Source organism: Leuciscus leuciscus (assembly GCF_965113295.1).
Source record: "Leuciscus leuciscus genome assembly, chromosome: 17".
Classification (NCBI taxonomy): domain Eukaryota; kingdom Metazoa; phylum Chordata; class Actinopteri; order Cypriniformes; family Leuciscidae; genus Leuciscus; species Leuciscus leuciscus.
The window spans coordinates 38,471,312-38,496,502 of NC_138741.1; the positions used below are offsets into that span (position 1 = coordinate 38,471,312).

Genomic DNA, 25,191 nt, shown 5'->3' on the forward strand with positions numbered 1-25,191 from the left:
CAAGCCCTTAGGAAAGGAGGATTCAAAGTCAACCCCGACAAAGCACAGTTGGCCAAAACCAAGGTTATCTACTTGGGCCAAGAAATATCTGTCGAGGGAAGGAGAATGACAACAGAGCGTGTAGAGGCATTACGGAAACTCCCAAAACCTCTAACAGTTACAGGAATACGGAAGGTGATGGGACTTTTCAACTACTGTCGCCAGTATATACCTGATTTTGCCAGCATCACTAGTCCTCTCATCGACTTGTACAAGGGAGGAAAGCCTGGAGTGGAGCAGATAACCTGGACACCAGAAGCTGAGGAAGCATTTATATCTATGAAAGAGAAACTGACATCAGCCCCAGCCTTGGGACTTCCCGATGGACGATTGCCATTCCATTTGTGGACCAGGGTGGGAAATGAGACCTACTCAGCAGTACTGTGTCAAAAACCAGGTGATCGATACAGACCAGTTGGATACTTTTCCACAAAGATTCCTGTCACAATGATTGGTCAACCACGATGTATACAAGCTCTCGATGGTGCCACATGGGCAGTGGATGCTGTGGAAAATTTGATAGGAGCACAAACTATCATACTTCACACTCCACACAGTATAGTGACGTTGTTGAACAACACAAACATCAAGACCATAACTGACGCAAGAAGAGCAAAATGGGAAGCAACTTTGTTGAACAAGGATTTGAGAGTGGAAATAATCAGAGACACATCCCTTAACCCTGCAACAATGATGCTAGAACCACATGAGGGAACACCACATGAGTGTGAAAAACAAGTAGAAGAGGAAAGCCATGGTCCTGTTAATCCAATCCCTCTTGAAAATCCAGATAAGGAGTTATGGGTTGATGGATCCAGTTATTACGTTGATGGAAAACGACATACTGGATGGGCTGTAGTGGAAGCTGATGGAACTGTTGTGAAGAAAGGAGCTCTTCCTGGGCAATTTTCAGCACAAGTAGCTGAGCTCACGGCACTTACGGAAGCTTTTGAACTATCAGAAGGAGATCGAGTCAACATCTACACAGATAGTCGTTATGCTTTTGGCGTGGTCCATGACTATCTTGCTCTGTGGAAAAGACGTGGACTTATCACTAGTAGCGGGAGCGAAATACAACACGCTTCCATAATTCGTCGCTTGATTGCAGCATGTCACTTACCAAGAGAAGCAGCCGTGATCAAAGTAAAATCACATCAATCAGACAAGTCCAAAGACAGTCAAGGAAACGCGGCAGCAGATGCAGCAGCTAGAGAAGCAGCTTTACTACCTCTTACTCCTGTTACCATGGTACAGGAAAACAGCAAAGATAATCCTGAGCATCATCTTCTGTCATATCAAACAGAGACAGATGAAGAGAAAGAACAATGGATAAAAGCAGGAGCGAAAAAGGATGAATTCCAACCGGACAAGGATGAATTCCAACCGGACAAGTGGTGATGCCGATTGGAACAAGAAGAGAACTAATGCAGCTGTATCATGGAAAAGTGCATGCTGGAGCAAAAGCAATGAAAGCTCAAATCAGTGAGACGTGGTGGTGGCCACGAATGATGAGAGACATTGATGATTACTGTAGAAGATGCTTAATTTGCATGAAAGCAAATGTGGGAAAATCTGTAAAGGTGCGAATGTCACATGCACCCAGACCAACAGGTCCATGGACACACCTCCAAATCGATTTCACAGGACCTTTATCACCCAGTGGAGGGTACCAATACATTCTAGTAATCATGGACAGATTTACTAGGTGGGTGGAAGCATTCCCTACGAGAACTTGCACAGCTGAAGCGGCAGCACGAGTAATGGTGGAAGAAGTTTTTCCTCGCTGGGGTCTTCCATATGAAATTGATTCTGACAATGGAACTCACTTCACTGGAAAACTGATGAAGGAAGCAATGAAATTGATGGGGATCAAACAGAAGTTTCACATTCCGTACCATCCGGAAAGCTCAGGCATGGTAGAACGAATGAACAGATCGTTGAAAACCGCTCTTACCAAAGCCATTCTGCAAACTGGCCAAGGTTGGCATAAGTTATTACCTGCTATTCTGTGGAACTTGAGAGCAACTCCAAACAGAGTAACAGGACTAACTCCTTTTGAACTGATGACTGGAAGAGCAATGGTCCTACCTCCTGATGCTCCGCCACCTGCGGGAACGGGAGGAGATTCTACTTTGTTCCAAGAGAAGTTACGACGCTATCTAACAATGCTGGACAAAGCTACCAAAGACAATAATAAGAAAGTGCGAGAATCTCAACAGCAATGGGATGAAAAACATACCACTACTGATATTCCACACATTGCTGAGTTAGGCAGTTTTGTTATGGTCAAACGCATTGCTAGGAAAGGTTTAGAGCCTAGATGGGAGGGACCATATGAGATACTCTTAACAACCGATACAAGTGTTTGCCTTAAAGGGAAGGGTGTAGGAACAGATAGATGGTATCATTGGTCACAAGTTAAACCTTGCTTAGTGAATGAACAAAATGATAATGACGGCTTATGGCCTGATATTGAGCACTGTTCATCCATTAGCTTTAAAGATTGGGAATAAAGAAGTGATGTTTAATTATTTCTCTGCTTCCATTTCAGGGATCATTTCCATTGACATTGATTAGAGATGGTTGCAAGTTATTCTCGATACCCAGCAACAATGGTATGCTTATTTTTCATTTTACTTGGCATTTACCAAGGAAGCCAGGCTTTATGGACTCCTCGAGTTCAAGGAATCACTCGGAATGCAACTCTGAAATCAGGCCAACGTTTTACTCTTCCCTTTATTTCCAAATGGGGATTATGGGATTGGGTGCCACGTAATGATAAAGACCTTGATAAATATCGTGAGGGCATCTATGGTGGATGTAACTTTCATCATCAATGTTACAAAAGCAGAATAATTTGGCCAGTGAAAGATGGGGGGGGGTATTCTGGTAGTGCTCAAAGACGAGAAATTTGTTCAAAAGAACAATGTGAAATTGTGGGGTTAGACCTCATAACATCTACTAATGTGGAAATGAACTTCATTTTGAATCGGACCCACATGCTTACAATATGGGATTCACTAGCCCAAGGCTGTATCTATCCCATAGTGTTGCCATGTGAGGGGTTTCTAAGGGATACTACCTCAGGGACAACCAGATTCAAGGGAAATTACATAAGAGTTTGGCATTCGGAAGATGCAAATGAATATTGTGAGACTGAACTAGAAACTGGGGAAATTGGACGGTGTTTTTATCTTTCTGCGGAAAAGACAAACAAAGCTAATACTTGCCCAAATACGACTAAGGCACCAGCTCATGGTATCTTGTTAGCAAAAGAAACCAAAACCTTGATAAATGAAGCCCATATGGTGCGACAACGCATTAATTATAACTTGATATCTCTTCTTACTGTTTTTGATCAGTCCTATTGTGGAAATTTCACACAAATACGGAGTTGGTTAGAAAAAGAAATTAAATATTATACCTCTAAAGATCCTCTGAGAAGTCGAAATCGTAAATCTCGAAGTATATGGGGAGATATAGCGGGGGTATTTGGTTCTGTCAATTCAATTAGTAATACTGCTCAAATGAATCAATTAAGCAAATATACTCAGTGGGTGGGAACAATGACTGGGAAAGGACTCACTGAGGCTCTTCAAGGTTCTCTACATATTATAGCAGCGGGTCAGCATCTTAATAACGCAGCGAAGGAATTGGCAGATGCATTAACAAAGTCATTTAATTTTGAGACGCATCGTGCAGCGTGTTTATTTCTGGCTCAAAATTTGAAGGATCAAATGGTAGAGGATATTCAAGTTATTCGAATGGGTCAAATTCCTGAGCGAATAGTGGAATCTGTGTTAGTGGTTTTCGGTAATCAACTTAATTTGACTTCTGCTAAACATGTTCCATTAATTAAAATTGTCATTAATGAAAATTTGTTGTCAGGTTCTGGAACATTACCCTTGTTTATAGTATGGCCTCAATATGGGAAACGTAATATTATGACAGTTAGACAATTCCAATCAATGGGGGTTAGACAAGGAAATTCAGTAATTAGATTAGGAAAGAATGGATATTGGGCTGAAGGTGATACACCAATGATTTCTACCACAGACTGTTGTGTTGAGGAACATGAGTGGGTAATTTGATCATGCTCTACAATGTTTAGTTTATCTCTTAATGGATCTGCAGTTTGGGAAGTAGTTCCTTTAGATCAAGCCACAGGTGCATGGCAGGTGTCAGAAGCACAGTGGTGCATATTACATGATGGAATAAGTGAAAATATGATATACGGAGGGAAGTTATGTCCAATTCCTCCTGATCCATTTTGCGTTGAGATTCTCTATCCTCTTTATTTGGGTGGAATTCATGTTCCACATGTGCAATTGTTGCAGTTAGAGGCACAGTGGTGGAATAATGATTTGGCGGAGGATAGGAATTATGAACTCTTTGAAATGGTTAACAGAGTTAAAGGAAGTGTTAAGGCAGCCCAAGAAGAGGGAATTCAAGCAATGGGTCATGTCATCGTAGCGAATGGAATAGCTAAATTGATGTCTGAGACAAAATTAACAGAAATTCCAGGAAATCTGTCATGGTCAGAATGGATAGTTTTGACTATGGTAGTAGTCTTGGTGATTCTGTTAGCAATAAATATCATCATATGTGTCACTAGGAAGAAAAGTACCAAACCTGTTAAATTGGTTATTACTAACCAAATGGATAGAACCGGGAACGGGAAATTCGGTGTGAAATAGAAGATTTTACACATTCTACACTACATACAAAACACAACCTCACAAACAATGAACACCCGCTTACTGATTTTCTACCCCAAGGGATAGGATCCTTTAACATCAACGTTTATTTTAGTTTGTTGTTTTGGCCAGGAACTTGAGGAGTTAAGTAATTAACGAGTCAAGGCACTGGCAGAAGACTTATTAGCTTTTCTTTTCTTAGATGATTGGGGTTTATTTTTAAATACATACACATAGATGTTAAATGATACATAGTATGCGGGGACATAACATGGGTTGGGGTTCTTTGTTCTTTACTTTTTGTTTTGTTTTCATTTCTGTTTCTAGTCTTCTATTCTTTATATCTATTTCTTGGTCTGCTTTTCCTCCTCACTATCACTTCTATAGGTTGGCCACCTGGGAATGATGGTGGAACTGACGGCCGTAGTTCCAGTGTAGGGACTGAAGACTCAAATTTCATCATTTAATGTTTTTAGTATTATTATTACTTTTTTACCTTTTATTAATATTCATAATCAGTAGTATTATGTATCTCTTTTATACTCTTTATATACATTCATAATTATTTGTACTCATTGTATTTTGTGAATATGTGGGAGAGACTTTGGGAGACTTTGGACTTGAGTGTGCTGCTGGACTGAAATGTATATGCAGTTTTTCATCAAGCATAGTATAAGGGGAATACATTCCAACGTTAATGGAAACCATATGTTCTTCTGCTGAATGTATGTGTTCCTATGGTGATGTAGTTTTTTCCTTGGTCAGGGATATAAAAACCAAGCCCTGTTTGTCCGAAAATCAGGAAGAGATGGAAATGTAGGAAAGATGACTGAGAAGCTGAATTAGACCTTCGCTTGATCCATTGTCTCTTCCTCCTATGTTTTATAACCCAAATAAATAAGATATCTCTTGGCAAAATCACTGGTGTCTGTTTCCATGAAATTAAACAACAGGGGAAAGCAAGATTTTTAAATCAACAGATAGATAGATAGATAGATAGATAGATAGATAGATAGATTAGTTAGAAAGAAAGAAAGAAATAACGAAAGATAGATTAGTTAGAAAGAAAGAAAGATAGATTAGTTAGAAAGAAAGAAATATTAGAAAGAAAGATTAGTTAGAAAGAAAGAAATATTAGAAAGAAAGATTAGTTAGAAAGAAAGATAGATTAGTTAGAAAGAAAGATTAGGTTGAAAGATTAGGTTGAAAGAAAGAAAGAAAGAAAGAAAGAAAGAAAGAAAGAAAGAGAAAGAAAGATAGATAGATGAGTTAGAAAGAAAGAAAGAAATAATGAAAGATAGATTAGTTAGAAAGAAAGAAAGATAGATTAGTTAGAAAGAAAGAAATATTAGAAAGAAAGATTAGTTAGAAAGAAAGATAGATTAGTTAGAAAGAAAGAAAGATAGATTAGTTAGAAAAAAAGAAAGATTTAAAAAAAGAAAGAAAGATAGATTAGTTAGAAAGAAAGAAAGACATAGATTAGTAAGAAAGAAAGATTAGTTAGAAAGAAAGAAAGATTAGTTAGTAAAGAAAGAAAGATTAGTTAGTAAAGAAAGAAAGAAAGATTAGTTAAAAAGAAAGACAGATTAGTTAGAAAGAAAGAAAGAAAGATTAGTTAGAAAGAAAGAAAGAAAGAAAGATATGTGACCCTGCCTGTGAAAACCCAGCTAAAGTCTTTTTTTTGTGATTCAATGTTTTCACATAAAATCATCCTACACAATGTAAAGAACATTCTGTGAAAATATAACCTTGATATCTTTAATATTGACTGAGTAAGACCCTGTCAAAGATTTGCTAAAATTCGGGCTCAGAAAATCATATTTTTGAGAAATTCCAATTTAAAAATGGGTTATTTGTTAAAACTGCAACACATTTGATCCATAGTTATCCTGCATATGTGCCATATAACACATTAAAGCTGAGATTCTCCCCTTTTTAGTGATATATGACACATCAGTGGAAAAATTCTTAAAAGTTTTGTAAAACAGGTCTATTTATTATGATGTGCATGTCCAAAAAGCTAAAAGCATAAAAACATTGAAACGAATGGGGGTGACACAAGAGCTTGATCGTAGCAACAATTACCATGTCAATTCAGTGGAATGATTTGTATAACTTTATTAGTAAAATGTAATATCAGTGAAATGTCAATAATATATCAATTAAATGACATAACATTTCTCATTCTCTGAAATGATCATTATCTTACTGGCCCACGGTGTAACATTGAGTAAATCTGGAGTAATAAATAAATAAATAAATAAGATTTCAAGGGATAGTTTACCCCAAAACTACAATTCTCTGTCATCATTTACTCACCCTGATGTTGTTCCAAACCTGTATGAGTTTCTTTCTTCTGCTGAACACAAAATAAGATATTTTAAAGAATGTTAGTAACCAGACAGTTGACGGCACCCATTGACTTCCATAGGTGCAGCCAACTGTCTGGTTACCAACATTCTTTAAAATATCTTATTTTTTGTTAAACAGAAGCAAGAAACTTATACATGATTGGAATAACATGAGGGTGAGTATGAGTATATCATTTTTGGGTGAACTATCCCTTTAACAGGTCAGTCTCAAACTTTGTACACATTCTAAAATTGTCCAGATGCAAAATATTTGATAATGTCATGGATTCTATTCACAAAAGTATTACATTTTGTTATTAAAAAGTCAAAAATTAATATTAAGTACATAAGCAGCTCCACAGAGACTACAGTCAATTAAGCTAAGCCAGTTTAACTTTTTTGGCAAGACCATGTGGGCTCTTTTTTGGTCTTCCAACACCACGGGTGTGGGGTGGAGCAGGAGTCAGCACCTCTGCATGGACAACGTTGTTTTCATCACTCTGAACCTTGTTCTGCATTGTTGGATTAGGACATACCAGATCTCTACATCTTTCTACATCAAAATGATTTTCAGTTTCACATCTGGACTTCCAGCATTCGAAGCAAATTCTTCTTGCTGGTGTTCCCTCTTCATGTTCGCCAGACAAATAGCTTGGGGTTCAATCACCAAAACTGGCTTGTCCTCCTCATCATGTTGGTCACTGCCTGAAAAAGCAAAGATAATTTTTTTTTTCAATTCAAAGCAAGATACCTAAAAACATGATTGCGTAACATGCAAGAATGGGAAGTGGGTTTAATTCCACATTTAAAATGGATAATGAAGCATTTTATATGAAAATATCAGAAACAATTTTTTCAGTTTAGTCAGACTGGATCTGATTAATTGAGGGGAGGGCATAGGAACAAGAAACAGCCTATAGGTGGTAAGCAGACTTCAATTCAGAGTGTAATGAAACAAATAAACATCATATGCCATAAACGTAATTCATTTAAACTGACTCAATTCCAATCAACAAATGTAATAAACATTTAAATCCACTATTTTTGCATCACAGATATGTGTTAGCATTACATTGGCTGGACACTGACAGTATACATTTACATATTTAGCATAAAAAAATAATAACAAAAACTTACCGTCAAATTCCTCGTCAGTTTCGTCAAAGAATGTGTCCTGTTCATCATCACAATCATCCTCCAGAAAATTATCCGAAATAAAACCGGTTAAATCATAATTTGGGGCAATTCCACCAAGATTAAAATCAAGCAAGCTGCTTAAGCAAGCAGCTATTTTCCTGCTCATAATTCAGTGTCGCCGGCGAAGCCATGGCCATGTCAGATGTCAAAACAACGCATTAACGTTACCATCCAGCAAATAACACGTAGCAGGCCAAAAATGTCCTTAAAATAAGTTTAATATTATTGGCAGAATACTAAGCTACAAAACAAATAAGCAGTTCTTAAAATATTGGCTATGACAAGAAAAAATCACGACAGACATCTAAACCCGGCTTAAATCTCTCTCTCTTTTTTTCATTGTGTTGACCTGATTACGGCTCGCGGATTGATATTAAAGTCTGTTTTTACTCTTTCTAATAGAAAAGACACAGAAAAGAAGTTCCTGGAACGAATGATATACGAATCAGCAGTGTTGTTGCGCGAAATAAACCCAGAGACGATTGAAATCAATGTTTAGGAAGCCCGCGTCCGTTTTTTTTTTTTTTTTCGCAAAAGTATAACGTAGTGTCAATAAAATCATTAATTTCAGTATTTATCATGTTATAAATGAAAATGTAAGTATTGCATCTCAAAACCATTTGTATAATCTATCATTTACAGCAATAAATACACATGGACTATTTTTGTCATTTTTATGGCTTTGACGCTCGTTAACTCATAATTCGATTCTGCGACTTTAGCCGGGGTTTCACATGCGGGGTCACATATATTAGTTAGAAAGAGATAGACAGACAGTTAAATAGGCTCAATTTGAACATTCTGCAATGAAAGTCAATGGGAATTATCCGAGTTGTAGTCGTCATTTTTAGGAAAACCGTAAGTCGGATCAGTCTGAAAAGATATAGCAACTCGAGTCAGAACAGTCTGAAGGTCTGAGCCGAGTTTGGTGAATGTAGCTTGAAAAGTCTAGGAGGAGTAGCAATTAGAAATTTAGTCTAAATAAGTTAATCGAGACAAACTTTAAGTTGGCTTGAGAAAGTTTGGACCAGAAAGTTTGAAGAAGTTTAAAGTAGTTTTAAGTTTAAATTAGTTTAAATTAGTTTAACCCTCTGAGGTGGGCAAACGCGCCCCCGCGTTTTGCTGGATTTTCTTCACATAGTAGCACAATAAACTTAAATTACTCTGTCATTTATGGTCATACAGAAAAAAGAAATGTGAAAAAATAATCTGTGATACAGTATGTCTACTTTTGTATATGTCCACTTACAATCAAATAAAAAAAATGTGCTTTTGTAAAATAAAGAAAATAAACAGGGTGTGCTTTCTGCCTCTCCGTCTCGTTGAACTTTTTTTTCTTGAGCACGTCTATAAACTGAAACAAAACTCAGCGAATACTTGTCACACATTTATGAGCCATATATCTTTATAAATATTTAAGTGTGTACTTTTAAATGATCGGATTCAAACTGAAAACAAATATTCTCTGTTTAAGTAATTTGTATAAAACCAACAAGGTGTCCAGTATCTCAAACCCTTGCTCATTATTTTTTATTTGACCACGCCCACGCGCGCAAAAGAGATTCACATGCAAATCGTCCACGCGTCACGCGAACGCGCTCGTTACCTCAAAAACAAAGCACCAAACTTCACAAGTCTCTGCTTTTTGTCGAGTTTGGAAGACATTCACATGAGTGTCTGTACATGAACATGGTAAAGTGAAAATCAAACACCTTGGAAATGAAAGGTATGTACAATGTTTTTAGGAATGGCACAAAGGTCTCTGTCTTTGGATCATTGTTTTCAATAATGTGCTTTTTTGTCATTTGTTGTGTATCTTTGGATTATGTTGTGTTGTAAATAAATCCAAACAATCTAAAAGCCATTCTTTTTTTAAATCTCCTCATTCTTTGTGCAATGTTGCTCAGAATGATAGGGCCTGATAGCTCCTAATAGGGCCATAAGGGGAGGGTCTTTGTCTTTCTCAGGTGTGAAAATCCATACATATCCAGGATGTGTTTACGCCTACCTGCATAAAGCTTTCTTACAGAAAACACGTCTTACAATTTTTAAATCAATATATTGTCTTATCTTAATGAGCAGTCAGGATGATTTTCACATAGTTTTGGAGCAAATATTCTAGGCTACATGATACAGTTTTCAAAAGTCTTGTGAAGAAATAATCAGTATTGGTTTCATGAACTTATTTCAGTGACAATTTTTTTTTGTATTTTCACAAACCACGCATAAATGTCATTATCTCAAAACTACAAACTTTTACATACATGCTGCTGATATATTATTGTAGCAGAGTTTGTGCTAAATACAGTGTAATCAGAATTTAGCCATGAAAATGTCACAAGTAACAGAAATAAGCACAAATGTCAGAGCATGTCAGAACACCTCCAGGGCCCAGAAAACACCTCAGACCCCAGAGAGTTAAATTAGTTTAAATTAGTTTAAATTAGTTTAAAGTAGTTTGAAGTTTAAATTAGTTTGAAGTTTAAAGTAGTTTAGAGTTTAAAGTAGTTTAAAGTTTAAAGTAGGGCTGCACAATATATCGAAAAATTATCGTTATCGCGATAATAGTATATGCGATATCCGTATCGCAGAGAGGTGTGATAAATAATTTTTAAAAAGTATGTGCCATCTTCTGCCAAGCATTTGTGCGTTGCATGCATAGGTTGTTTATCCAAATTTGACCAATCAGATGGGGCCTTACTATCTTTATACCCGCCTCCCCAGTAAGAGGAACCTAGTGGCTCAGAGCGCTCAGAGCAGATGGTGGAAAACTAAAACTAATGGCGGGTGTTGAGACAAACGAAAATGACAGTAGCGAAGAACTTGTGGCTAAAAAGAACTCCACGTCAGAAATATGGCAATATTTTGGCTTCTCGAGAGGAGACGTGTCACAACTGCAGGTACTGTGTAGGTCGTGCCGAACAATTGTGGCCACGTCGAGAGGAAACGTAGCCCATACTTTTGAAAAAGTTGAAAAAAGTTTTGAAAAGTTGGCACATACTTTTTTTTTTTATTATTTATCACACCTCTCTGCGATACGGATATCGCATATACTATTATCGCGATAACGATAATTTTTCGATATATTGTGCAGCCCTACTTTAAACTTTAAACTACTTTAAACTCTAAACTACTTTAAACTTCAAACTAATTTAAACTTCAAACTACTTTAAACTACTTTAAACTAATTTAAAACACAACGAATCTCCACTCTCACCTGGAACACAACCACAGGGAGCTACATAACGAGTTCAAAAGTAGGCCCAAAACTGCTTACGAAACAGACAAGCATTGATCAAAGTTTTGCAAATGTAACTCCATATGAAAAAAAACGTCAAAACGCCACAGGGAATTAACAGAAGCTATCACGCGCTTTTTAGCTAAAGACATGATGCCTGTTAACACCGTGAGCAGAGAAGGCTTTGTGAGTCTAATTAACAAATTGGACCGGAGATATCAGCTGCCATCGATAAATTATTTTTCTCAAGTTGCAATTCTACAGATGTACGACACATGCGTGAAGACCGTGAGTTCCGAGCTGCGCCAAGTGGACTTCTACGCTAGCACCACTGACCTGTGGTCCAGTCGTACGACTGAGCCCTACATGAGCTTTACCGTTCACTTTCTTACTCAAGATTTTGAATTAAAAGCACGTTGTCTGGGCGTTGTATATTTCCCCGAATCCCACACCAGTGAAAACATAGACTGGACATGGACTGCGGGAAGTTTTAGCCAGCTGGAACTTAAAAGAAGAGAATCAAGTGTCCATTACTACAGACAACGGCGCCAATGTGGTGAAAGCTACCGAACTTAACAATTGGGTCAGACTACAATGCTTTGGTCACCGCTTGCATCTGGCCATCGGTGAGTGTTGAATGTTTATATTTGCAATAATTAAATGAAAACAGAAAAAGGTATAGTTGTTTGTATAGTTGAATGTAGTATATAGGCATGATTTTGGATATTATAAATTACAATAACATATTTCTTTTTTTATAATATAATATTTAAGATAATGTGTTTATTTAATAAATATATAGTAAATTGTAGCTGACTGTTTTCTATCTCTTCTGTCTTCTGTTATATAAAATTGTAATTATAATATTGCAATGTTATTTCACCCTGTATGTCCTTGTTTTGTTTTGTTTTGTCTTCTCTCTTCAGAAAATGCTGTTAAAGGTGATGAGCGCATTATTCGAGCTGTTGGTCTTTGCAAAAGATTAGTGGGACATTTCTCCCACAGCTGGAAGAAGATGGCCCTGAAAAATGCACAAAAAGAGCACAACCTCTCAGAGCACTACCTCATCACAGAATGCACTACAAGGTGGGGTTCAAAACAGAAAATGATTCAGAGAGTTCTGGAGCAGCAGCGGGCCATAAGCGACGTCCTGTCAGCAAACAGAAAGTCAAGACATTTGGTTCCTTCTTGGCAGGACCTAGATGTACTTGAGTCTATAAACCAGGCATTGCAGCCTCTGCAAGAATTTACAGATGCTCTGTCAGGTGAAAGTTACGTAAGTGTTTCGTATGTGAAACCTGTACTTCACTCGATGAACACCTCAGTTCTTGCTGCAAAGGAAGAAGACAGTGATTTAACAAAGTCCTTAAAGATGAAGATTCTAGACTACATGAACAGTGAGTACGACAACCCAGCAACTCAAGAACTTCTGGACATGACCTCCTTTATGGACCCCAGATTCAAAGTCGGCTTCATCAGCAGTGAAAAGGTGTCAGACATCAGAGCCAGGGTGATGTCTGAAATTGAAGCAACTGTGTCAAAGGTAAATGTTACACTATTACGCAATGTTACACACTGTTACACAATGTTAAAGTGATAATAATACACTATTACTAGATTTGATTGCAATATTTACTTTATTTCTCTATTTTAGAAGCAAAGCCTAAGTAATCAAGATCACCAGGGCATGGGTCCATTAGATGTCATCCTAAAGAAGGCCAAAAAATCCCTGGGCAGTTTCTTCAAGACATCCCCAGCTCCGTCGTCATCTATGGTACCATCGCACGCTGTGGAAGCTGAACTGAACAGCTACTTGGTGTCTCCCACCATAGAGAGTGAGATGGACCCTCTCACTTGGTGGCGACTCCATCAGGTCAACTTCCCACAACTGAGTAAACTAGCCAGGAAGTATCTCTGTATACCTGCAACTAGTTCACCTTCAGAGAGACTTTTTAGTACAGCAGGAAATGTTGTGACATGCCAACGCACATGTTTAAAACCTACCAAGGTCAATATGCTAGTTTTCCTGGTAAAAAAACTGAAATTAAATTGTTTGACTTTCACTGTTAAGCACATATGGCAGTGCAATTGCATTGTGCTGAAATATAGGTTTACATGTTATTACTTAATGTTTACATGTTAATACTTAATTATTTTATTCTTGTGGATGTTAGTATTTCCACTAAATAGTAATTTAAGGCCTGTAAACTTTGTTTAATAGTATATTTTAATTTAAAAAAACAGGCAAGAAAGGGAATATTTTGTTAAAAAATGCTCTTGTTTTTGTTTCAAGATGCTCTTGATGATTGCATGGTTACATGTGAATAAAGTAATGTTTGAGAGTAATGCATTTCTTTGTGTTTGCAGGTTTATGGTAACAGCAAACCAGAAATCAGAATATATGCAGAGGTTTTCAGTCATTCATAGGGCCCTATCTTGCACCCAGCGCAAGTGACTTTGTACAGCGACACATGTATCATTCCTATTTTGCACCCGCGCACAGCGGACTTTTCCCTCCACAGACGAACGTCGGTTAACTAAGAAATACACTTGCGCTTCTGGGGGCGGTTCAGCGCAAAGAGGAGGCGTGTTCCGGCGCAAACTTTCCCTCATTCTATTTTGCAGGTTTAGAAAACAATTCCGCCACTAACCGAAAAAATCTAGTTTAAAGTCAGTGGCGCGTTGCGCATGTTATTCATATGCTATTTTAAGGGTGCATGCTTGGCCATAATCAATGTAGCGTGTCGCATACACTTTGATTCTCTCATCTACATAGAAGCAGCAATTTTCATTTTTGCAAATCATACATTATTACGATAGATAGATAGATAGATAGATATTTAGATAGATAGTTTATTATAAAAGCATACATCTAGCTTACACATTTACCCAAATTATCATACGCCTGTTTAACCGAAGTTAATTTGGGTGTGTTTCTCCATCCCCAATGTCACTTCTCTGTGTTTTACGGCCGTGACAAGAACCTCGGTCTCCGCGGCTGTGAACCGCTGCTGGCGCGCGTCTGGCAAATCCGCCGTTATAATAGGAATCCGCTATAGAATAAGCGCGTCTGCTCTTAAAGGGAATGTGAGATGACGCTCTGATTGGTCTATTTCACGTTACGCCCAAACCACACCTATGAATAATGAAGCTACTTCAGACCAACACATTTTAGATTTGCGTCAGGCGCAAGAGTAATTTATCCCGCCGGTATAATAGCAACAGCGCCCAAGACCCGCCCACAAAGTTACTTGCGTTTCGCGCTTGATACTTGCATTTCAGATCGTTAAAATAGGGCCCATAGTGTTTTAAAGTCTAAATGTTTGCACCTTGATAGTTTAAAAAAAAACTATTTTAAAAAAGTGAGATAAGGACTGTTTAATTGCCTTTGTTCACAGTGCATTTAATTAAATCGTAAGAATGTCTCTTACCTGTTTATTTTAGTATGATCATTACATATATAATTTTTTTTAAATAGCTAATAAAACTTGCATTTCTCTAGGGAAATGTAATATCGCCAGAAATATCCTTATCGCAATATTCAACAACAATATCGCATATCGCATATTTTCCCAATATCGTGGAGCCCTAGTTTAAAGTATAGTTTGAAGAAATTTGAAGTTGCTAGGGTGTTTCTAGTGGGTTGCTAAGGTGTCCTGGGTGGATGCTAGGTGGTTGCTAGGGTATTCTGGGTGGTCGCTATGGTGTTGCTATGTGGTTGCTAGGGTGCTCTGGGTGGCTGCTAGGCAGTTGCTAAGATATTTTGGGTGGTTGCTAGGGTGTTCTAGGTGGTTGCTATGTGGTTGCTAGGGTGTTCTGGGTGGTTGCTAGGCAGTTGCTAGGGTATTTTGGGTGGTTGCTAGGGTGTTCTGGGTGGTTGCTAGGGTGTTCTGGGTGGTTGCAATGCAGTTGGTAGGGTACTTTGGGTGGTTGCTAGGGTGTTACTAGGCAGTTGCTAGGGCGTGAATACACAGTTACCATGGTGATATTTACAGACTGTTTCCCAACCGAAACAAACGAGCCAACCCCCATCTCTATACGATGTTCTGATGCAGAGATAGGTCTTGATAAATGGTTGTTAGGATACTCTGTTTGGTTGCTAGGGAGTGGCTTGGGAGCTGCCAATGATGAAACTCCAAAGGCTGCTTGTCAGTATGAATGATATAAACCAACTCCCATTAGTCTGTGCTATTCAGAATGGAAGATAACCCTCTTTGGATTTTGGTTGCTAAGGTGCTCGACAATGGTTGCTAAGGTGTTCTGGGTGGTTGCTATGGTGTTGCTAGGCGGTTGATAGGATATTATGTGTGGTTGCTATGGTGTTTCTAGGCAGTTGCTAGGGCATTTTGGGTGGTTGCTAGGGCGTTGCTAGGACGTTGCTAGGGTGTTCTGGGTGGTTGCTAAGGTGTTGCTAGGTGGTTGCTAGGGTATTCTGGGTGGTTGCTATGGTGTTGCTTGGGTATTCTGGATGGTTGCTATGGTGTTCTGGGTGGTTGCTATGGTGTTACTAGGCAGTTGCTAGGGTATTTTGGGCAGTTGCTAGGGTGTTGCTAGGGTGTTCTGGGTGGTTGCTATGGTGTTGCTAGGCATTTGCTAGGGTGTTCAGGGCGGTTGCTAAGGTATTCTGGGTGGTTGCTATGGTATTACTAGGTAGTTGGTAGTTCTCACAGATGGTTTCTATTGGAGTTCTTAGCATTTTCTTGGCATGATTTAGCACTTACCTAATTGCTATTAGCATGTAGCTATTCATAGCTAGCATGTGTAGCATGTTGGAAGTCCTGTTTGCTAGCGTGAGTCAAAAGAGCCAACCCCCATCTCTATATGATGTTCTGATGCAGAGATATAGGTCTTGCAAAATGGTTGCTAGGGTACTCTGTTTGGTTGCTAGGGAGTGGCCTGGCAGCTGCCAATCATGACACTCCAAAGGCTGCTTGTCAGTAAAAATGATATAAACCAACTCCCATGCCTCTGTGACACTCAGAATGGAAGATATCCCTCTATGGATTTTGGTTGATAAGGTGCTTGACAATGGTTGCTATGGAGGGGCTAGGAAATGTCGAGGTGATTCATGATTGGCTGTTTGCTGCCCCGAGTCAAACGAGACCACCCTCGTGTTTCTATGACTCTTCTATCCGGAGATATCCCTTTGATCTCTTTCAATGGAAGTCTATGGAACTTGTTGCTAAGGTGCTCTAAATGGTTGCTAGGGCGTGGCTTGATAGCTTCACAATGATCCTGAGAGACTGATTGGTCATCTGAGTAAAATGAGCCTACCCCCTTGTCTCTATGACACTGTGATCCAGAGCTATGTTCAATACAAAATCTCTATGCAATTTTCCATAGTAGGAAAAACACATGCATTTCATGGGCCATCCTACACCATAGTAAGTCAATGGGAAACTTTGGGCAGCTCCTGCCCCCTAGGGATGCAACTTTTACCCCATTGTGAGGTATGGTCTTACAGAGCCTGTCAGCCTCTTCAAATGTGGTAAATCACACGTTTCCGCGAAATCCTTGCTCTGAGCTATAACTTGTCAAAGTTTGTCGCAATGTTAAGTCTATGGGATTTTTAGGCCGCTTTTTCGCCCCTGGGGCGAACACTGTACCCCCAATCACTTAAAAGTCATAGCACACCATTCCCGAATAATCCGCATGATTTGACGCCTCATTTGTGGGTCTGTGACAAAAGCTGCGGGAGGAGTAGCGCGTAAAACTTTTGGCGGAATAAAAAGAATAATAAGTATGAGTAATAACAATAGTGAGTGCCTTGCCTTTGGCAAGCACCTACTAAAAAGAATAATAATAATAATAATAATTCATTACATTTATATAGCGCTTTTCTCGGCACTCAAAGCGCTTTACATGGAAGGGGGGATCTCCTCCACCACCACCAATGTGCAGCATCCACTTGGATGATGCGACGGCAGCCATATTGCGCCAGAACGCCCACCACACACCAACTTACTGGTGGAGAGGAGACAGTGATGAAGCCAATCAGTATATATGAGGATGATTAGGAGGCCATGATGGACAGAGGCCAAGGGGCAAATTTGGCCAGGATGCCGGGGTTACACCCCTACTCTTTCGAAAGACATCCTGGGATTTTTAATGACCACAGAGAGTCAGGACCTCGGTTTAACGTCTCATCTGAAGGACGGTGCTCTTTGACAGTATAGTGTCCCCATCACTATACTGGGGCGTTAGGACCCACACAGACCACAGGGTGAGCGCCCCCTGCTGGCCTCACTAACACCTCTGCCAGCAGCAACCTGGTTTTCTCAGGAGGTCTCCCATCCAGGTACTAACCAGGCTCAGCCCTGCTTAGCTTCAGTGGGCAACCAGTCTTGGGCTACAGGGTGACATGGCTGCTGACAATAAGCAGCCATGTCACCCTGTAATACTTATAATAATAAGTATGCAAGAGAACACTAGTGATGCCTTGCCTTTGGCAAGGACCACTAATAATAAGTATGAGCAATAACAATAGTGATGCCTTGCCTTTGGCAAGCATCATTAATAAATATGCAAGAGAACACTAGTGATGGCTTGCCTTTGGCAAGCACCACTAATAAGTTTATTAGGATTTCAGTAAGTTTGCTCTCTTAAGCCAACTTAATAATAAGCTTAACCCTCTGGGGTCTGAGTGGTTTTTGGGGTCCTTGAGATGTTCTGACATGCCCTGACATTTGTGCTTTTTTCAGTTGCTTATAAACATATTAATGGCAAAGGTATAATTACACTCTATTTAGCACAAACAGGGCTACCATAATATGTGAGCAACATGCATGTACATGTTTGTATTTTTGAGAGAATAATGTTTATGCATGGTTATTGAAAAAACTAAAAACTAAATGTTCTGAAATAAGGCCACAAAACACATACTAAATATGTGACAATAAGACTTTTGACTAATGGATGTCCTTGCCTAGAGTTTTTTCTTCAAAATGATGTGAAAATCATCCTGCCCTTATCATTCACATAACACAATACATTGATTTAAATCTTGTAAAACACTTTTTGTTTGTAAAGACAATATGCGCAAGGGGCGTCAACAATTCAACAGAATCGTGCATATTTAGTGATTCACACCTGAGGAGACAATGGGGCCCGCATACTTCATGAGCCATTCATTCAGGTGTGTCACCTATAGCCACAAGAAAGAATGCAAGAGCAATATATATATATATATATATATATATATATATATATATATATATATATATATATATATATATATTCTACCAAATTGGTTCACAGTTGGAAGCATGTCAATTTGTTTATTTTTTTATTTATTTTTTACAAATTTTGCTTGCAAATTGTATAATATCCAAGGAAAACATGTCTAGTAATTGTGCAGTTAATTCTCATACTGTATTTTCAGTTTTGGAATATGTATCCTCTCCCCAAATTTGTCAATAATAAAACACAATAAAAATTATTTAAAGAAAAGGCTTATATTTACCTTTTAAAATTTGTTTACATCTACCTTGTAAATATATTTTTTTTATTAAAAAGGTTACAATTACAACAACAATTGAAGTGTAATCTTTCTTTGTAAAAACTAAAGTATACATTTTATCATACATATTTCAAAGTTAAGGATTCATTACTTCGAATATAGCCTACATTGACAAAACATACTATATTTAACATGTTAGCAAAAATTGGCAAACAAAAGCTTATTTGAGGTGGCAGATATTTTACAGTAAAAATGTGTAATCTATCCAAAACTAATCAACGAAATGTTGTCTTTCATTTGTCAGTAACATAGGTCTTTCGTTTTTATTACAAGGAATATAAATGTTAATTTGCAGTTTAATACGTTGCTTATACAAATACATTTTATTTCAACATATTTCAGTCGATTTTTACTCAGTATAGCAAAATAGTTTGCTAAAAGCAGATCACTCATTCATTCACACACGCGATTTAAATTTAAACTGTCTTTTTGCGAGCTGTGGTAAACAGCGCGCATCTCTGCCGTTCATTCATTCATAAACAGAAACCCGATTCACGTGAGAAGGAAAAAAACTTACTACAGTATTCCTTAGCTCGCCTCGATATACCCGCACTTCTGAGGTACATTTTCCATTATTATTATTCCTCACAGCGCTGCGAGACGGTGTAAACAAGTAATGATCTGAATAAACTTGTGTTTTCTCGAGCTGATATGGGGGCGTTCACAGGCTTGCGTGGATTGCCTCAGTAATTTGAATAGCGCGCGCTCTCCGTGGGCGGGGTCACATTACATTTGAATGAGCTGTAATGAGCTCTACTGGAATCGCTCTCTTTTAATACAGATTTCACAAGATGAGAATATTTGTTTTTTATATAAATTACGTCATTTAAAAGAAGAGAATTCAAGCTTCATGCCTGTGTGTCTGTATGCCTGTTTGACTGAGTATTCGCTGAGTTATTGTTCATTTTCGGACGCGTTTCAGAATGGACTTCACTGGCAGAGAGAAGGCAGAACTCGCTTCGTGTTTATTTTTCTTTATTTGGCAAAAAGCACAACACTTTGTTTTTATTGTGAGTATACACAAAAATAATACACATTTAACAGAATCGATTGATGTATGAAACTCCTATGGAAAATCAAAGTCAACAGAGTATTTATGAGTTTCTTTTACACTGATAAAAAAAAAGCGGGCTGGTATCGCCGGCGATACCGCCGACCTCAGGGGGTTAAGTACAATATCAGTAAGTTGGCTTTTTCAAGCCAACTTAATAAATCTGTTGAGATTTCTGCTGTAGATGAAGAACCTCTGGTTCTGGTGTGGTGAAGTGCTGAGTCCAGCTTAGGACCCCAGTATTATGTCTGATCTAAAGCTGTTCTCGTGATTCTTGATGTAATCAAACTTTAATCCATGTAATAATCTTTTATTTTTTATCCTGATTATTTATATAGTTAAAGTGAAAGAAATTGCATTTTTTGCAAAAAATTTTTTAAAATTACAAGCATGTAATCTCATAATTAATTCTTAGACAGAATTATGCTTGTATCATATTTGTTATCAAAGTTTTTTATTGAAAAATATCGCATATGGTGAAATTTTTTTTTATCTCTAATCATTCCGGATAGCTATATGCAATGCTACTATCTAAGCTAACTAAAAAAACACTGAGAACGAGAAATGTTTAATTTAACAATCTATAGCTTCGGATATATACTAGTATATGAAACATAAGTTAAAAGACATTCATGGTCGTTAAAACGTAGTTCAAACGACTTATATAATAAAGTGATATCTGATTTGTTACCAGACACTAAAGCGATTACTCATCAAACGTAATTCACGCAAAGAAATGGAATCATGGGAGCTAGAAATGAACTACCACCCTCCTTGAACTGCCACACCCTCCTTGAACTGCCACCTTAACGTGGTGGAGGGGTTTGAGTACCCGAATGACCCTAGGAGCTATGTTGTCCAGGGCTATATGCCCTGGTAGGGTCTCCCAAGGCAAAGAGGTCCTAGGCGACGGGTCAGACTAAGAGTGGTTCAAAAAACCCTTTATGAGAAAACTTAAATCGAGGACCGTGACGTCGCCTGGTATGGCGCAGCCGGGAGCCCATCCTGGAGCCAGGCCCGGGGTTGGGGCTCGTAGGCGAACGCCTGGTGGCCGGGCCTCCCCCCACGGCTCAGCCCGAAGGAGCAACGTGGGGCCGCCTTCCCGTGGGCTCACCACATACAGGAGGGACCGTAAGGGGCCGGTGCTGAGAGGATTGGGCGGCAGTCGAAGGCGGGGGCCTCAACAACCCGATCCCTGGACACGGAAACTAGCTCTAGGGACGTGAAACGTCACCTCGCTGGCGGGTAAGGAGCCTGAGATTGTGCGTGAGGTTGAGAGGTTCCAACTAGAGATAGTTGGGATCACCTCTACGCACGGCTTGGGCTCTGGAACCACACTCCTTGAGAGAGGATGGACTCTTCACCACTCTGGAGTTGCCCATGGTGAGAGGCGGCGGGCTGGTGTGGGTTTGCTTATAGTCCCCCAGCTCAGCCGCCATATGTTGGAGTTTACCCCGGTGAACGAGAGGGTCGTTTCCCTGCGCCTACGGGTCGGGGATAGGTCTCTCACTGTCGTGTGTGCCTACGGGCCAAACGGCAGTGCAAAGTACCCAGCCTTCTTGGAGTCTCTGGGAGGGGTGCTGGAAAGTGCTCCGACTGGGGACTCTGTCGTTCTACTGGGGGACTTCAACGCCCACGTGGGCAACGACAGTGACACCTGGAGGGGCGTGATTGGGAGGAACGGCCCCCCTGATCTGAACCCGAGTGGTGTTCAGTTATTGGACTACTGTGCTAGTTATAGTTTGTCCATAACGAACACCATGTTCAAGCATAAGGGTGTCCATCAGTACACGTGGCACCAGGACACCCTAGGCCGTAGGTCGATGATCGACTTTGTGGTCGTTTCATCTGACCTGCGGCAGTATGTCTTGGACATTCGGGTAAAGAGGGGGGCGGAGCTGTCAACTGATCACCACCTGGTGGTGAGTTGGATCCGATGGCGGGGGAGGAAGCTGGACAGACACGGCAGACCCAAGCGTACTGTAAGGGTCTGCTGGGAACGTTTGGCCTAGTCTCCTGTCAGAGAGATCTTCAACTCCCACCTCCGGCGGAGCCGAGTGCCGAGTGGACCATGTTCTCCACCTCCATTGTCGAAGTGGCCGCTCGGAGCTGTGGCCGTAAGGTCTCCAGTGCCTGTCGAGGTGGCAATCCCCGAATCCGGTGGTGGACACCGGAAGTAAAGGATGCAGTCAAGCTGAAGAAGGAGTCCTATCGGGCCTGGTTGGCTTGTGGGACTCCTGAGGCAGCTGACGGGTACCGGCAGGCCAAGCGAACTGCAGCCCGGGTGGTTGTGGAGGCAAAAACTCGGGCCTGGGAGGAGTTCGGTGAGGCCATGGAGAAGGACTATCGGCTGGCCTCGAAGAGATTCTGGCAAACCGCCCGGCGCCTCAGGAGAGGGAAGCAGTGCCCTACCAACGCTGTCTACAGTGGAGGTGGGCAGCTGTTGACCTCAACTGGGGATGTCATCGGACGGTGGAAGGAATACTTCGAGGATCTCCTCAATCCCGCCGTCACGTCTTCCATTGAAGAAGCGGAGGCTGAGGGCTCAGAGGTGGACTCGTCCATCACCCAGGCTGAAGTCACCGAGGTAGTCAAGAAACTCCTCGGTGGCAAGGCACCGGGGGTGGATGAGATCCGCCCTGAGTACCTCAAGTCTCTGGATGTTGTGGGGCTGTCTTGGTTGACACGCCTCTGCAGCATCGCGTGGCAGTCGGGGACAGTGCCTCTGGGATGGCAGACCGGGGTGGTGGTCCCTCTTTTTAAGAAGGGGGACCGGAGGGTGTGTTCCAACTACAGGGGGATCACACTTCTCAGCCTCCCTGGGAAAGTCTATGCCAGGGTACTGGAGAGGAGAATACGGCCGATAGTAGAACCTCGGATTCAGGAGGAACAGTGCGGTTTTCGTCCAGGCCGTGGAACACTGGACCAGCTCTATACCCTCTACAGGGTGCTGGAGGGTTCATGGGAGTTTGTCCAACCAATCCAACATGTGCTTTGTGGATTTGGAGAAGGCATTCGACTGTGTCCCTTGTCGCGGCCTGTGGAGGGTGCTCAGGGAGTATGGGGTCCGGGGTCCTTTGCTAGAGGCTGTCCGGTCCCTGTACGACCGAAGCAGGAGCTTGGTTCGCATTGCCGGCAGTAAGTCAGACTTCTTCCCGGTGCATGTTGGACTCCGGCAGGGCTGCCCTTTGTCGCCGGTTCTGTTCATAATTTTTATGGACAGAATTTCTAAGCGCAGCCAGGGGCCGGAGGGTGTCAGGTTTGGGGACAACACGATTTCGTCTCTGCTCTTTGCGGATGATGTTGCCGTGTTGGCTCCATCAGACCAGGACCTTCAGCATGCACTGGGACGGTTTGCAGCCGAGTGTGAAGCGGCTGGGATGAGAATCAGTACCTCCAAATCCGAGGCCATGGTCCTCAGTCGGAAAAAGGTGGCTTGCCTACTTCAGGTTGGTGGAGAGTTCCTGCCTCAAGTGGAGGAGTTTAAGTATCTTGGGTTTTGTTCACGAGTGAGGGAAGGATGGAACGGGAGATTGACAGACGGATCGGTGCAGCTTCTGCAGTAATGCGGTCGATGTACCGGTCTGTCGTGGTGAAGAAAGAGCTGAGCCGCAAGGCGAAGCTCTCGATTTACCGGTCAATCTACGTTCCTACTCTCACCTATGGTCATGAGCTTTGGGTCATGACCGAAAGGACAAGATCCCGGATACAGGCGGCCGAAATGAGCTTTCTCCGCAGGGTGGCTGGGCGATCCCTTAGAGATAGGGTGAGAAGCTTGGTCACTCGGGAGGAGCTCAGAGTAGAGCCGCTGCTCCTCCACATCGAGAGGGGTCAGCTGAGGTGGCTCGGGCATCTGTTCCGGATGCCTCCTGGACGCCTTCCCGGGAAGGTGTTCCGGGCGCGTCCCACTGGGAGGAGACCCCGGGGAAGACCGAGGACACGCTGGAGAGACTATGTCTCCCGGCTGGCCTGGGAACGCCTCGGTGTCCCGCCGGAAGAGCTAGAGGAAGTGTCTAGGAAGAGGGAAGTCTGGGCGTCTCTGCTTAGACTGCTGCCCCCGTGACCCGGCCCCGAATAAGCGGAAGAAGATGGTATGGTATGGAGCTAGAAATAAGGTGGACAGTCTGTGTATCGTTTAAAACAGTTTATTCTTACAGTCCGTTGTGTTTGACTAACTAATTATTTTGGATTGAGAAATTATTATTATTATTATTATTATTCTGAGACTAAATGTTCTAATTGTAACTCTCCTAACAACCTCCAACCTCGGCTCAGACCTTCAGACTGTTCTGACTCCGGCTTTATATTTTATAACTGATCAAACTAAAAATGATCAAAACTCTGAAAAATCTCATTGACTGTCTTTGACAGAATCTTCAAATGAGCCAAAACTTTGACACAACTGACAAAAAAGCGAAAAAATCCAGAAATAAAGTTTTATAAGCCGTCAACCTAAAAAACGAGCATTTAAGGACACAAATTGGATTGTTTTCCCCCCGGTGGACATGATTTTCAGATTATGAAGCGTGTCGCTCTCTCTCTATTAGACTCAATTAAACTGCCATTATATCTAACCTTTCTAATCTGTGACCCTGGACCACAAAACCAGTCACATGGGTAAATTTTTTGAAGTTGAGATTTATACATCATCTGAAAGTAAAAAAAAAAAAAAAAAAAAAAAAAAAGCTTTCCATTGATGTATGGTTTGATAGTATAGGACAATATTTGGCCAAGATACAACTATTTGAAAATCTGGAATCTGAGGGTGCAAAAACATCGAAACACTGAGAAAATTGCCTTTAAAGTTGTCTATCTATCTATCTATCTATCTATCTATCTATCTATCTATCTATCTATCAGTCTGTCTCATGAAGAACCTGTAACTCTCCACCCATCCATCATGTCCAGCTCAGATCTTCTGCTGTCAAACTCACTGTTTTGGACGATGTCCTGCATCTTCTTCCAGACTCTGAACGGCAGGTTACCCAAGTATCGTGGCACATGAATCAAAGCTCCAGAAGCCATCTGTGGATCCGGCTGTGAGCTCTGGACTCTGGAAGAACATTCAGGAGTCAGAACTGCAGTGGCTTTGGATCAGA

At 40.7% G+C, this 25,191-nt stretch overlaps 2 protein-coding genes across 2 annotated transcripts in view; one reads left to right on the top strand and one right to left on the bottom strand.

Moving 5' to 3' along the window:
- Nucleotides 1-25,191, bottom strand: part of LOC309479426 (nuclear factor 7, brain-like) — a 59,003-nt gene that overhangs the window by 17,211 nt on the left and 16,601 nt on the right. Inside the window, exon 5 of the mRNA XM_082143559.1 lies at nucleotides 25,027-25,145. Coding sequence (XP_081999685.1) covers nucleotides 25,027-25,145 — 119 coding nt within the window. The remainder of the gene's footprint in view (nucleotides 1-25,026; nucleotides 25,146-25,191) is intronic.
- On the top strand, nucleotides 11,787-13,900 carry LOC309478988 (E3 SUMO-protein ligase ZBED1-like; the record flags this gene model as incomplete). Its single annotated transcript, XM_082142833.1, has 5 exons — nucleotides 11,787-11,900; nucleotides 11,989-12,148; nucleotides 12,449-13,065; nucleotides 13,177-13,573; nucleotides 13,890-13,900. The coding sequence occupies 5 exons, from the start codon at nucleotides 11,787-11,789 to the stop codon at nucleotides 13,898-13,900; spliced, it is 1,299 nt and encodes a 432-aa protein (XP_081998959.1).